At 39.4% G+C, this 14,889-nt stretch overlaps 1 protein-coding gene across 1 annotated transcript in view; it reads right to left on the bottom strand.

Annotated features, from left to right (window-relative positions):
* Positions 1 to 1,068: 1,068 nt before the first annotated feature.
* The window catches only part of LOC128742871 (serine/threonine-protein phosphatase 2B catalytic subunit 3-like), a 237,653-nt gene continuing 223,832 nt past the window's right edge, over positions 1,069 to 14,889 (bottom strand). The window contains exon 4 of the mRNA XM_053839360.1: positions 1,069 to 6,697. Within this exon, the coding sequence (XP_053695335.1) occupies positions 4,622 to 6,157 (1,536 nt within the window). The 5' untranslated portion in view covers positions 6,158 to 6,697 and the 3' untranslated portion in view covers positions 1,069 to 4,621. The remainder of the gene's footprint in view (positions 6,698 to 14,889) is intronic.

Here is a 14,889-nt window from a genome sequence, read left to right as displayed (position 1 = left end):
TACAGTTGCTATCCATTTTTGGTAGATAGTGTTCTTCGTGTTCTACGATGTTAGTAAATCTGATTAGGGTTAACAATTTAGTTTTAGAACCAGCCCTGGTTCCTCTTCATGCTCATCATTAGCTTTCACAAAGCCGTTACTTGAATCGCTTGAATGTGTTCGCTTTTATGTGTAGTTTTTTTTTACTTCTTCTGTGTGTGTGTATGTATGTATGCAACTGTTTCTAGTTTGCTTTTATTTTCAAAATGGAAAAATAGAGCTCTTTTGATTCGGTTTTTCTTTTTTTCTTTCCTTCCTTCTGGGTAAAACTAAGCCATTTTCAATAACGTCATTATCAATGATAAGATGATGAAGACACAGCTAGAGATGAATTAGAATCATTTTCAACAAGTTTTCCCTCTATGTTGCTTTTATATTTGTTTAACTAGATTGTAAAGTTTAGAAAGGTTTATTTGTTTTCTGTTTTTTTACTCTTCTTTTGCCTTTCCTAATATCAGTGTAATTAATTTAATTTCTGTAATAACTATCGTAGTTTCATTAGCAGTTTTTTTTCTTTTCTTCTTCATTTTCCCTTTTCAATCAACCCTCCCCCTTTTTTTTAAGTTTTCTCGATCGAACCGTCCCATTATTTAGCAGAATAATTTTGCTCAATCCAATTTTTACTTCAATAAAAATATTTGAAAGAAATTTTACACCTAAAAGTACACACTGCACAAGAGATTCTGTGTTTTTTGTTTCTTCGAATAGTTAACATGAATGTCATTTCTCTTCAAGTGAACGTTTTGGTTTGGTTTGCTTTGCTTGTTTTTTTTTATTCTTCGTTTTTTTCTCTCTCATTCCACTCTCTTCGATTGTGGGGGCTCCGCCCAACGATGTGACTCTTCCCTCCTCTCAAACCGATCGGCAAATCGACGGGCGCTGCTAAAACAAAAACAACTGACAACACTGCCCACCAGCAACAGCACACATTCGACTGTGTGAATGTGCGTCTGTGTGCGCGTGTGTGGGTGCGTCACAAATTCCTAGGCGGCGGGCGGCGATAGAAAACGTAAGAACGAAACGATTGGAAACCGAAACCAAAACCAAAGCAAAAACGACGCATAAGTGTTCGAAGGCAACAACGCACGGGGGGTCGTCCCAACCCTGATTGGAAAGGAAACGAACGAAAGCGAACGAAACGCAGAAACCAAAACGAAAGAGGGGGTGTGGGTGGAAGGACCGAGGGGGGGGAACAACCTGAGTGTAGGTGTTTGTGTGAAAGTTTGTTGTTTTTTTTGCGCTAAGAAAGGAATCGTAAAAATAAATGAAACAAAAGCGATAGCACGCTTGCTTTGTTTTTTTTTTAGAATAGAAGAACAAATTTTAACTTTTATTATGATTCTTAGAATAGAAGTTTTGATGACAGAGTTGTAATGGTTGTTTTTTTGCTTAGCTTTTTCGTCTCTTCTTATTATGCTTTTTTGGTTTTATGTTAGTTTTATGTTTGTTTTTGTCTCGGTAGAAGGTAGTAGAAAGTACAAAATTCATAGTTTTATTAGCTAGCGCCAGATTAGCGGACATTGTGTGGGTGTGGGTGTTTCTCTCTGTGTGTGAGTGTTGTTAGCGATGAAACTTTTTCTGTTTTCTCGGTTTGTGATTTTTTTTTCTTTTCTACACACTATAACAATGTATTTTGCTTTTGTTTAGGTTACACATTTTTCGATTACGATGATGAAAGAACTAGCAGTAAACATAAATATTTCGGTTTGTTTGTTTGTTTTTTTCTTTTCTTTCTTTACTAACATAACAACAGGTTGAATAAAAAGTATTACACTAATGATAAAACTTAGCCATTAAAAATTCCAACCAGGATTTAAGTAAAAAGTACGTTTGTTGTTGTAAACTCTCTTCTTAACTGCAAGCTTGCCTGCTAGTTATAGGTTGTTTCCGTTTGAGAAAAGCGCACGCAAATATTGTTTAAACACGGAAGGGGGGAAGTTTTTGTTCTGTTGTTTTTTTTCACCATTTCTTAATGAACTACTACTGTGTTGTTTTACTTCTTTCCTTTCACTTTCACTCTATTTTAACTATTTCAATTTAGAGTTTAGAGAATCGTTTAAAATAATGAAAATATTCTCACGTACGTGTGTGTGTGTGAAGTTCTCTGTCGCTACTTGCTTGTTCTTTTGTTTGTTTGTTTGTTTGTTTGTTATAGACATATTTTTTTTTGCTTTGCAGATGCATGGTTTTCTGTTTTTGTTAAATTCAATGCTTCTCTATATAAGATTCTTATTTTTCTGTTTTTTGCTTTGTTTTCTTCACTTCCTACACAGTTTTTGTCAATCGATCGCAACTAGATTCAATAATATGACAATAATTACCTTCCGCTTTTTTTTGTTTTTCTGTTTTCTAAACTTAATTCTCGCCTTCTTTCATTCGACACGTTCGAGTTTTTGTTTCGCTCTCTCGTTTCCTTTTTATTTCGCGCTTCTTCTTCTTCTGGTTTTTTTTTGTTTTGTTTTAATTCTGTTAAATTATTTTACTTATCAATTAATCAATTATACACTTACGACTTAACTGTTAGATTTTACCTTGCTTGCTTCAGCTGTTTCGCTTGTTTTTTTTTTGTTTCTCCATTGTGTCAGCTCATTTAAATAGATTATTTCTTAGACTTGATTCCATACTAATTAGTGTTAAGCTTGTTTTTTTGTTTTCTTCATCTCTTGCTTCGACGTTTTGTTGTTCGCGGTTCGGATAGTGTGTGTGTGTGTGAGTGAGTGTTTGAGTGAGTGTCAATGTATGTGTGTTAGTATAGGTGTGTATGAAATATTCTTTCTTACAGTAAAAGGGGACGTTCTATTTCGCGCACGATTTCGGAATTAAAACACGTGAAACGAACAACAGAAGCGGCGAGGAACCGAAAGAGTTAGAGTCGATCTTTTTTGTGTTGTTTAAATTTCCACTTCTACTGTGTGTATGTGTGTGGGAGAGTTTTTTTCATTGTTGTTGTGTTCGTTTCAATTAAACACATGCACATCTGGTTTTAGTTGTTTTTTTTTGTTTCACATTTTCCTAGCTCATTTGATTCAAATCATTCTGCTAACTATTGCCCTAAGGTTTAGAGGTTAGGTTTTCGCTCTTTTAATGTTTTGTTTAATGATAGTTTGAACGTGACTTGAAAAGGGTTTAAATTTTGCTGCTTGTGAGAGTGTGAGAGTAACGTTACTTGTATTCTGCGCGGTTGTGATGGAATGAAAGGATTCATCAACAGCGTTTTTTTTGTTTGTTTGGCGATACTTTCTAGTAGAAAAGTGTTCAAGCGGTAATAGAGAAACCTGACAATTTTGTGTTTATGGTTATTAATCATTAAATATTTTTTCTCTCCATCAGAATTTATTGTTGTTATTGTTAATTTTTCCTCACTTCACACAAGATTTTCACCTTGTGATGTGCGTTGTTCGTTCGATGACAAACCGGAATTTTCGGAATTCAGGAAAATAGGAAAAATGGCACCGAGCGACCGAGCGAGCGAGCGAGTTTCCGTGGGTAAAGTTTGCACGCGAAATTAGAGCAAAAATGCACTCGGCATTTGCGCGGGGGCGAGAGCAAAGAGCACAACTGTCAAAGTGCGAAGCGCGTAAAAGAAGTACGCACGACCACGGCCTACTGCCACAGCTGCTGTGGGTGGGTGGCGCGTGGCGTGGTAGAGCATTTCGAGAGATCAAAAGTGTCAATTCAAAAAGGACTGTTTTGTTTGTGTTGTTATGGCGAACCATAGCAACCATAAATCGTGTTACATTTTGTTTAGCTAAAAAACATCAACAATAATTCAAATGTTTTTTTCTGTTTTCTGTTTCGTCTTCTTTCATCCGCTGCTTCTGAACCTTCTTCACTCGCTAAAATAGTTCCGTTCGACTTCCGTGATTCATATTAAACTGGTTGTTCTAATCAATCGCTGTTTTATACCTATGTTTTTTTTTTAAATTCCAAATGTTTCGCTTATAGAATGCAGGAAGGAAATGCACAACTCAAAGACAAAACGACAAAACGAAAACAAAACGAAAACGGTTCGGTTGTTTGCAGGCAAAATTTTTCCGCTTGCCGGTTCAAAAAATGTAGTTTTTTTCTTCTTCTCCATCAACCCCGGCTCTTTTGATCCTCTAATGGATGTGAGTGCAACAATTTGTATTGTGTGAGTGTATTTGTGAACTATTAGAAGATTCTTCTTACTCATATTACACTTTTTGCTTCTTTCTTTTGTTTGTTTTTTTTTTGTTTATTTTATTTCATCAAGTTGTTTTTCGTTCACCTGCGTTCGCGATGTTCTCTCAAGATATTTTGTTTTTTTTTTTCTTTTCTTCTTCAAATATAAGATATTAGTGGCTTTACTTAAGTTATTTTTAATTTTTCTTCCATAATTTATTATAATAGGTTTTTTTTAGTAGCTTCAATTATATTATTCTTTTATATGTATATGTGTGTGTGTGTTTTTATTTTGCTTCTTCCCGTTTCTGGATGTTACTTCCCGACTCGTCTGCTGTTGCTGTTGTCTCGTCGTCATCTAACCGTGCATCCCCCTTTTCTGCGGCTACTGCCTCTGCTCCTGCTGCGGTGGTGAGTGCAACGACGCTCCGGAAGCTGATTATTTCGGTGCCGCCAGCGATATGGACTTCTCTTCGCTCGGCGTCGGGGTCGTGTCCCGCCTCGGCGGCATCCGCTCGTTGATCGCATCCAGTCCCTTGGCCTCGGCGAACGACGTAATCTTGTGGTTAGGTGAGAAGCCCTGCAGAGCATTATGTAACGATTGCTTACCACCGGACAGGGCACCGAGCGGTAGGGCGCCGGTCGGTGTGAGTCCCTTCAGCTGTAGCACCGATTCCGATTCCTCCCTCAGCACGGAGAAGACGCGGGCCATCTTGCCGATGGCGCGGATCTTGTTCCGGATGACCTCCTTGCGGGCGTTCGCCTCCTCCAGTGTGTCGTCGCCCTCGCAGATCAGCTCGTCGTCCGAGCAGATGTTAAGTACGTTGACCAGCATTTCGGTGACCTTCTCACCGACGAACGGCAACGACCAGGTGAATACGTCCATGAAGTTTGGAAGCCAGTACGGGTGCGGTGAACAGTTGAATTGCCGGATGTTCATCACGTTGTTTTCGTACTTTAACACGGCCGCTTTGTTGTTGTAGACATCCAGGTAGTTGGGAGCGGAAAAGATTGTGATTAGCGAGGGGAAACCGGTGGTCGAACTCTTCCGGTACATGCGGTAACCAGCGTCCTGCGCTTCGTGGGCCCGGATGATCGATAGGAGTTTGTTGTTCTGCAGGAAATCACAGCAGGCCTTGTAGCTGTAGAAGTACGAACAACCGCGCACCGTATTGTGCGAGTAAAAGTCCGAATTCTTCTCGTTGCCAAAGTCTTCTAGCGGATCGGACCAGAGCAGGTCGCACATCGGTCCAAAGGCTGGCGGCTCTTTGAATCGGTCCAACTTTCGAATGTCGTCCAACTCTTGGATCTCCGGCGAGAGGCCACCGTGAACACAGAGGAATTGCTGATTCATGAGTGCTGCCAGCGGCAAGCAGTCGAACGCTTCCATACATGCATCGTACACCCGTTCCGAGTACTTAATCTTACATTCCTGCTTAAAGGTAAAATATTCCGTTAGATGTCGACACTCGTGATTGCCTCGCAGTAAGAACAGTGTGGTCGGATAGCACAGCTTCAGTGCCCACAGATACAGGACGCACTCTATACTGAAGTAGCCACGATCTACGTAGTCACCCAGAAAGAGATACTTGGTCGAAGCCGGCGAACCGCCAATCTCAAACAGTTTCATCAGATCGTAGAACTGTCCGTGGATGTCGCCGCAAACCGTAACCGGCGCTTCGATGTCGATCATCGTACTTTCCGCCTTCAGGATTGCCGCACCCTCCTGGATGATTCGCATGGCCGCGTTCTCCTCGATTCGCCCCTCCAGGATGAAGTGCTGCTTCAGCACGTCCGGGCGGGGCTTGCCGGTGTGTGCATCGAACACCTCGGTCATCGTCACCTTGTGCTTCGGTGGAAACAGGACGCTGTCGATGATGCGATCGTTGCCGCAGCTGCCCGCTCCGGTTGACCCCGCCGCACCCGACTGTGGTGTTGCATTGGTTGATTGTTGACTTGCTGTTTGCGAAGACATTTTTGCTAGCTGTGTGTGGGTGTGGGTGTGTGGTTTGTTTTCTTTAATTTACTTTGCTACTTCGGTTTGATATTTATAGACTTTTACGTGTTGTAGATAATGCTAAAATATGCGTGTGATGATTAAATAATGTTTAAGTATCTCTCTGCTCGCCTTTTCTTTAAGTTACTACGATAGACTAAGGTTGTCTTCCTTTTGTTTTTTGTTTTTTTTTCTTCTTCTTTTGTTTATGATCACCGTTCTTCTTCTTGTTTTAACCTACTACCTAGACTTGTTTAATGGTTTATCTAAGTTTTTTTATCCTTCTTTGCTTCTGTTATCTAAGTTATTTTTTCCGCCGATCGATCCAGTCGATAGTTCCAGTTGCTTATGCGTGCCGCAGCCCGGGGGGAGCAGCTCCAGCTGCTGTATCCGACGGTTCCGACAAGAACTCTACGATCAATCGAACTTTGCACCGAACGTCGTTCAGCTTTCCATCAATTCTGGGTTCGTGTCTTTGTTTCAGTTATCTGCTGCTGGTTAGTCTACGTCCAAATCAATCTGAAATGAGACAGTAAAAAGCACCGATTAGTTTCAGTAAAATTTCACGAGACGGTGGAGTGGTGTTAAATTAAATCCTCTCACGCCAGACCGCGGACAGGCGTGAGACAGACAGAACCGAACAGTTTTCTGCTTGGCTTGTGCTTGGATCAAATCGAAAAGAAAAGATAACATCAAACTCAACCCCCTTAAAGTAACCTCCCTCCTCGCGCGCAAGCGGTTGCTTGCTCACTTACTAGCTAAGCTAGTCCTGACAGTGCGTGTCATCACTTATCATTTAACCTCTCCTTTCCCATCCCATCATCAGCATCGAACCGAAAACAAAAAAAAAAGCAACGTATAAAAGAATATCAGCAAATAATAATGCTTTTCCCCCGATTGATTGATTGATTGGCCCTATTGAAGCCGCGGTGCGGCGCATACCTCGGTTCTGTCTGAACTGACGCGAGGACGAGTGAAGAACCGAGCGACTTTATGACCCGCCTTTTGTTGCCCCTTGTGTGTTGTTGCTTCATCATCCACTGCCAGTGCTAGCTGCTGCTAGCTAGTGCATATTGGAGGGCCGGGCTGCACGCAAGTCCTACTGTTATTCCGCGCGTTCACCTGAGTGAGTGAGGCTCTTTTTGCTAGAAAAGAAGAAAGGCTCGACTCTCTTACTCAAGGAGGAACGCGACCAAAACCGCGATTGCGTGCCTGCGGAGGCTCCCCCACACATATACTCTCTCTCTCGCTCCCGTTTTCTTTTACTCGCGCACTTTGCATTATAACTTATTCACGAGATTGTTTACCTTCATGGATTGGTAATAAATGTTTTATATTGCTCCTTTTTTAGGTGTGATTCAATCTTTACGCTTATTGGGGGAATAAGAAAATAGGACAAATTTCTTCTGTTATGTTGAAAGGATAATTGCATTTCCTATTCGACATCGTGTTTTAAAGGTTCAACAGCCAGAAACAAAATTTAATTCTTCTAAATTATCGTACAAAACGGGTTGTATGGTCACAGAATTCTATGAAATTTTGCACGCGGGCATAATTTCTGTTTGTATTTTTAACAAACTATTGCAGCATCCTAGACCTTGTTAGGCCTCTACTGCACAGTGGGACCATTCTGGAAAAAGACGGTCAAAAGTCTTTTCTCGCTTTTCCCGACGTTTTTGAGCTGAGGTGTCTTCAGAAAAGTTTCTTAAAAAAGTTTTCTGCATCTGTTGACATTTGCATACAATTAGATATTAAGGGAATAACATATTTGAAAAAAAAAAAAAAAAAATAATAAAAAAAAAAAATAAAAAAAAATAAATAAATAACTTTTTGTGGGAACTAGATAGCATGTTCATGTGTTCGGCAAAGTTGTAGAACTTTGAATTTTATTAAACTTTGCCGAAAATACTAACTATCTGCATCATATGGTTTGCGAGATATAATAAATTTTATGTCATGACCCCCGTAAAATCAGTTTATTAAACTTTTTCCACACAAAACCTCATCTAACAGGCTTGATATGTTCTACAAACTTTTTGATACTATCAAAATACGTAACTTTCTAGAAGGTGTAAATATCGTATGTTGCTTTATTTGCTTTAAAATTTGATTTGAAGCATAAATTTTACCGTTTTTACAAGTAATTTTTTCCGTAAATAGGCACCTACTGGCAGCTAAAGTTAGCATCACTTAAGCCGCCATGGAATATAGTAAAAGTGTGCCAAAAATCATGGACAACAGTGTGCCAAAACAGAAGACCAACAGTAAAAAAATCAATGCGGTTGTTATCAGCTGCACACTACAAACTTTTACAAAAGTCCCAGAACAAAAGTAATTCTGCAACAGATAGTGAAACAGATGTGGACGAGATCTTGTGAAATTATATTATAGGAATAATAAAACCCTGATAACTTACTAAAATCAGCTTATATGTATGGAATTCCTAATTGAAATAACCAAAATACCCGAGCAGACCTGGCCGTGATTTTTGGCACACTTATACTATGTTCTATGGCGGTTCAAGCGATTTTAACTTTAGTTGCCAGTAGGTGCCTATTTACGGAAAAAAATACTTGTAAAAACGGTAAAATTTATGCTTCAAATTAATTTTTAAAGCAAATAAAGCAACATACGATATTTACACCTTCTAGAAAGTTTCGTATTTTGATAGTATCAAAAAGTTTGTAGAACATGTCAAACCTGTTAGATGAGGTTTTGATGCAGATACTTAGTATCTTCGGCAAAGTTTAATGATCTTCAAAGATCTACAACTTTGCCGAACATATGAACATGCTATCTAGTTCGTATAAAAAGGTAATTTTTTCAAATGTGTTATCCTCTTAATATCTAATTCTATGAAAATGTCAACAGATGCAGAATGCTTTTTTAAGGAACTTCTCCGAAGGCATCCAAGTTCAAAAATGTCAGGAAAAGCGAGAAAAGACTTTTGACCGTCTTTTTCCATAATGGTCCCACTGGTGCGGATACATGACGTCAGTGGTTCATGAAAACCGTACATAGTGCGATGGAAGCTTATTGTCCAGTGTCTACATGAAGCCAGCAGAGCCGGGGCTTTAATTTCATTGTTAAGGAGTTTGGCCACAAAAGTTGCTTGTTGAATCTTTCGACGACTCTCTAATGAGTTCAAATCCAAAAGTTGGTGTCGCTAGGGTAGATGTCTCAGGGCGATAGGAACAAATCTTCGTTTCAGCACGTTCTATTCTGGCTTTCCAACACAGGTTATGGAGTCTCCAGATGATACAGGCATTTTCAGGTATTGAGCGTACCCATGTGTGGTAAAATTTTCGTGATGAACCCATTGCACAGTGGTCCAAAAGGGTGTAAAGGGGAACTTTTTTCCTAGTGTCCTTAACTTTTATTTTATCATTTATGGTCTTCAGCACTTTTGTTCGTATGAATATCTCCCTTAAACTAAATTTGTCAAAAGTTAGTCAATGGTTACTATAATCAAAATAAAAAAATTACTTTTTTGTGTTAGAAAATATAGACATACTTTCTTCGGCAAAGTAGTAAATATTGTAAAAACAAGCAACTTTGCTGAAGAAATAAAATTTCTATCTTTATCGAGTGCTGAACTATAGGGAATATTCTTTGAAATTTCACTTTGAAATTACACTAAATCTGAAAAACTTATTTTTAAAGAATGTCCATAGCAAATGCTCTATAGTTCTGCACTCGATAGAGATAGAAATGTCATTTCGTTAGCAAAATTGTTTATCTTTATATTTTCTAAAACGTTGCCGAAGAAACCATGTATCTATCTACGAAGACAAAAAAAAATGGTCGTGTATCGAGCCTTTAGTGAACGCGAAACACATAAAACGTATGCTTGGCGTACTCTGATTTGGGTGGTTGGACGCAAGCGGCATTTATACAGGTTTGTAGTACTCGACCTAAGCTTTAAGGTGAAGCACTGATTTTATAAATCCACTTGCCCCATATTACCCCATAGGCTCGTGAAGCTATGGAAATTTAAAGATTGAACTTGCGATAACTCAGCAAGTAAAGGTCCAAGAGATTTGCGGTCTTCTGCAAAAACATGTATTTTGAGTGCTTCGATAATTGCCTAGAACATTGTATTCTTGTAAAATGCAACTAAGAAAAGCTAAGTTTGAAAAACCAATTTTTAAGGCGGAACCGAAAGTGGCTCACGTTATTGTGTTAGTGCGACAAACACTGTACTGTACATCTCATGTGTTCGTTAAAATCCTAAACGTTTATTTGAATATTGCATTAGTATTGGTAATATATGTCAAATAGCGGAGCTTGCAAACAGCTGATTCGCAGCCAACCGCACTGACTACAAACATCCCGAAAAAGGGTTTGTTTTCTTTATCAAGGCATTCCGATTCAATCATAATTAACAGCAGCAACTGAATAATGCGTAGGATCACTAGGATGTTTAATTAATCCGCTTGCATCGGATTGCGTTTTTGATTCCTGCGTTTGCGTTTTGTTTGTTTATCTCACTCTAAGCTCATCGATGCGGCGAAAGTTGAAAGCTCTTTAAAAGCTCATTGATGTGACGAAAGTTTGATACTGTGTTGCTGCTTTTTCGGAAATCGCTAGTTCAACGAAATATGTGCGTAACCAAATATCTATTAACTAATTCTAAATTATACATTGGTCGCTTTTATGTTTAGCTGTTAGTTTGTTTATATTCTCTAAGCTTATCGATGCGGCAAAAGCAGAAAGCTCTTTAATAGCTCATTGATGTGGCGAAACTTTAAGACGTGCTGTTTTTTCGGAAAGCGCTAGTGCAACGAAATATGCCCAACTAAATATCTATTAACCAATTCCTGATTATTCGTTTTATGAACACGTAATGATCGATATGTTCAGTTAAATTTATTTTCCATTAGCAATTATGTTTTGCTGAGCATTTATTGATATATAGCAGATCGATAAATTGAATTACAAGTTTTAGGAAATTATAACAGCGCTGGCAGCACTGATTACGTAGCGAAAGCGTGCTCTGCCAATACAGATGCATTTTTAAGGCGCGAAACAATACATGCTTCGAATGGTATCCATTTATCCAGCCATCTTTGAGCCACTTTCGGTTTCCCCTTAAAGAAATTTTATAGAATATGCCCTATAGTTCAGCACTCGATAAAGATAGAAATTATATTTCTTCAGCAAAGTTGCTTGTTTTTACAATATTTACAACTTTGACGAAGAAACTATGTCTATATTTCTTAACACAAAAAAGTTATTTTTTTATTTTCATTATAGTAAGCGATGCCTCACTTTTGACAGATTTAGATTAAGAGGGATAGTCATACGAACAAAAGTACTGAAGACCATAAATGATAAAATGAAAGCAAAAGACACTAGGAAAAAAGTTCCACTTTTCGCCCTTTTGTTGCGAAACTCTAGAGATGACAGCAGAACTCCAAGCTCGCTGATCTGATCGACGCGTTTGAGAATAGCTCCGTTTATCCGATGATCAAATGAGATGGGCACATTATATCGGTGAAATGGGCTAACCATACATTTAGCAATGCTTATTGTGAGCTTGTGCCCCTTATACCAGTCAGTAAAGGTATCCAAAAGCGCTGGCAATCGGTAGCAATCGGCGATAGATTTCACAGCGAGATAGATTTTTAGATCATTGGCATATACCAGTGCGCATCCGGAACCGAACAGAATAGTAATGTTATAGAAATACAAGGCGAATAGCAAAGACCCCAGGTTACTGCCTTGTGGAACACCAGAAGTAATACTGAATGCACGTAAAACTGTGGAATCCAGCTTGACTCGTAAAGTACGTTCTGTAAGACACGAGCTTAACCATGAAGTTGTTCTATCAGATACACCCAATTTAAAGAGTTTGTGCAAGAGTATTCGATGATCTACTGTGATGAGTTCCAGTTTCCATCTTTCAGGTGCAGGAACTAGTGAAATCCATCAAATTAGCCGCTGCAGGACGACCCGGCATTCGAAGTCGCCAATTTCCCCCCGAAATTCCAAGGATTTCACAATTTTGCTTGTACCGTTTATTTCAAATAATAATAACTTTTGACCCAAGCATCGCAAAACAAAAAGTTTTATGTGAAAATGCAAGCAAATCTTCCCGACGCTCCGGGAAAAAGTCTTTCACAAAATCTTACACTGTGTGCCTACCACGAACCCGAATGCTTTTGGAAACCCTTCTGGTAAGGGAGTGATCTCGGATCGGTTACTCTTCTCTATATTCATCAGGGGAGGGGGGGGTCTCCGTAGCCGCAAGGTTACCGAATCTGCTTTGACAAGCGGCTGGTCGTGGGTTCGGATCTTAGTAGAATCAGACCCCTCATTGTCAAATGATTTTAGTATGGGTTTATTCTCAGGCCCCCTCATTTACCCTACCTTCATGCTGACTTCTGAATTACCCACTGAAGCCTCTTGACAGTGCAAAAGTCCCTCCTATAGTTAAGTGTACTGGTCAGAGGAACGAATAAGTCCTCGCCAGGGACGGCTATAATATGGGATAGTACTGGTAGTGACGAACAAGTGGGTAAAGTTCAAGGAAGGGTAAAACCCCGGTACACACAAGCACCCATAAAATTCAATAAGCATATCGTTCATTCAATAGCGATTATAGCAAAAAGAAATGCAGCGCAGGTCATACAGCAAACGCCCAGGCGATATCACAATAGATCAATTATACTGGTGATGAGTGATGTGATGAGTCCGCACAGGAAAAAAACTGAATTGCCCAACTGCACTGTTCGGTTCGACTGCTCGACTGGACAGCTCGACTCAACTGCTCGACTGCCCAGCGAACATTTTCGTACGTATATCAAAGTAACAAATATGATATATGTACCGATATATATCTAGAAAAATCGCATTCGATGCACGAAACCAGCATATGCGTACTGGTTTGGAGGCGATATACGTACTGCAAATTATATGAAAACAATTCACATTCATAAGTATTTATATACGATGAAATCCGACTCAACATGATTAGTTCCATAATGCTATACAATTCTTTTGTACGAACAAATGTAAATTAGGGTTGCGCTTTATTAAGCTTTATGTACGATTTCGAGTTTGTTTAGCGATATTTAAGATGATTTTCACACACTATTATACGATTTGTGGTTTGCTGGGTGGACTGCTTGACTGGACAGCTTGATTCAACTGGTCGATCAGACTGCTCGATTTCACTGCTCGACTTAACTACTCAACTTGACTGTTCGACTAGACTGCTTAACTAAATTGCTCGACCTGACTGCTCGATTCAACTGCTCGACTACACTACTCGATTTAAATACTCGACTTTACTGCTTGACTTGACTGCTTGATTTGAATGCTCGACTCGTCCGCTCGTAGCGATATCAAAGTGCCGCTTATTTGAATCGCTTCGCGGCAGAAAGTGGACGGTTTAGAGCCAACAGCGCAGTGGAGATGATTTTATTCATTTAAATAAAACCAAAAGAAGCATAAAAACTGTTTCAGTTTCAGGCTATGACTCTTTTAGGTACAACATCTTAGAGCTGTACTATTGCAAACGTAATATCTTCGCATGCCGTGACGCAAATAAACTTAATATGAATATGTTGTTTGAATAATATGTTTGCCAATAGAATGTATCCGCAGTTTTCTTGACAAACATTTATATTTTCCGGATCGCAAGATTCGGACTCAACTAGTTTTAAATATGATGATGATGATGAGATGAAAAATGATAGCTAGATCGAATTTTTAAATGTGCTTTACCCTGGACATTTCCCAACACTGGTTGTCTTCAACCGCGCACTCCCCATCAATTTTACAACACAAACAACCCCAAATGGACCAATAGAAAAACAAATCTCAGATTATAAGTGGTTATCAATTTATGGGGGCTCGACCCATGGAACAAATTTCATTTTACATCCCCATGGCATTCATGCACTGTTCCAAGATTAGTCTACGAAGTAAATTAAGCGCAGCACGACGTGGGCGTTCGCGGTAGTCGAGAGAGGCTTTAAACCGTAGTGTCGTACCCGCATGTGATAAAAATCAACATGATTTTTTGCATCCCCTAATATTTGTATTGTAATTAAATTGATTGTAAGATTTTTCCTACCGATATCAAACTGGATCTGGTTATTTTGCTCAATATCCATTAGTAACATTAAATTCCTAGCTACCCCTCCATAGAAAGGATCTTTAGAAGATTGCAGTTGCGGCCATCCATGGCATTTCACTACACTCCGTATTGCTACACACGTCTTTGTTGTCGATCCTGATTCAGTTTCGTGAATATTGGACCGCCGTTTGGGGTTATATTCGCGAAATTTTTCACCAGGTTCGGATACGAGAGGAGGACCAGGTCTGCTGGCAATCAAGACAAACATCGGTAACAATGTAGTTGCACACATAGTCACTTAACGGCGAAGGTACATTTAAGCGTTTTGGTCAAAGATCCAGATTATCTATCTCTCAATTAACTAAATCTAGGTTATCTAATCAAAAATATTTTTTTTCACCGAAATTATAACAAATTAAGTTGCGTATCTTCCAGTGGGGGGGCACCGCTAACCGAAAATTTAGTGTTGCTAACCGCTAATCCGCCTAATCGAAAAAGCTGGCTCGCTAACCGCTAAGCGCTAATCGAAGATGCTGGTGAAAAACATCTTTTCGACGAAGGATGGGTACATTACCACTCACCACACCCCGCTTACGTGATGGTATCAAATATATCTCCCACACCG

This window comes from Sabethes cyaneus, chromosome 3 (genome assembly GCF_943734655.1).
Source record: "Sabethes cyaneus chromosome 3, idSabCyanKW18_F2, whole genome shotgun sequence".
NCBI classification, from domain to species: domain Eukaryota; kingdom Metazoa; phylum Arthropoda; class Insecta; order Diptera; family Culicidae; genus Sabethes; species Sabethes cyaneus.
This window is presented reverse-complemented; position numbering and strand designations above follow the sequence as displayed.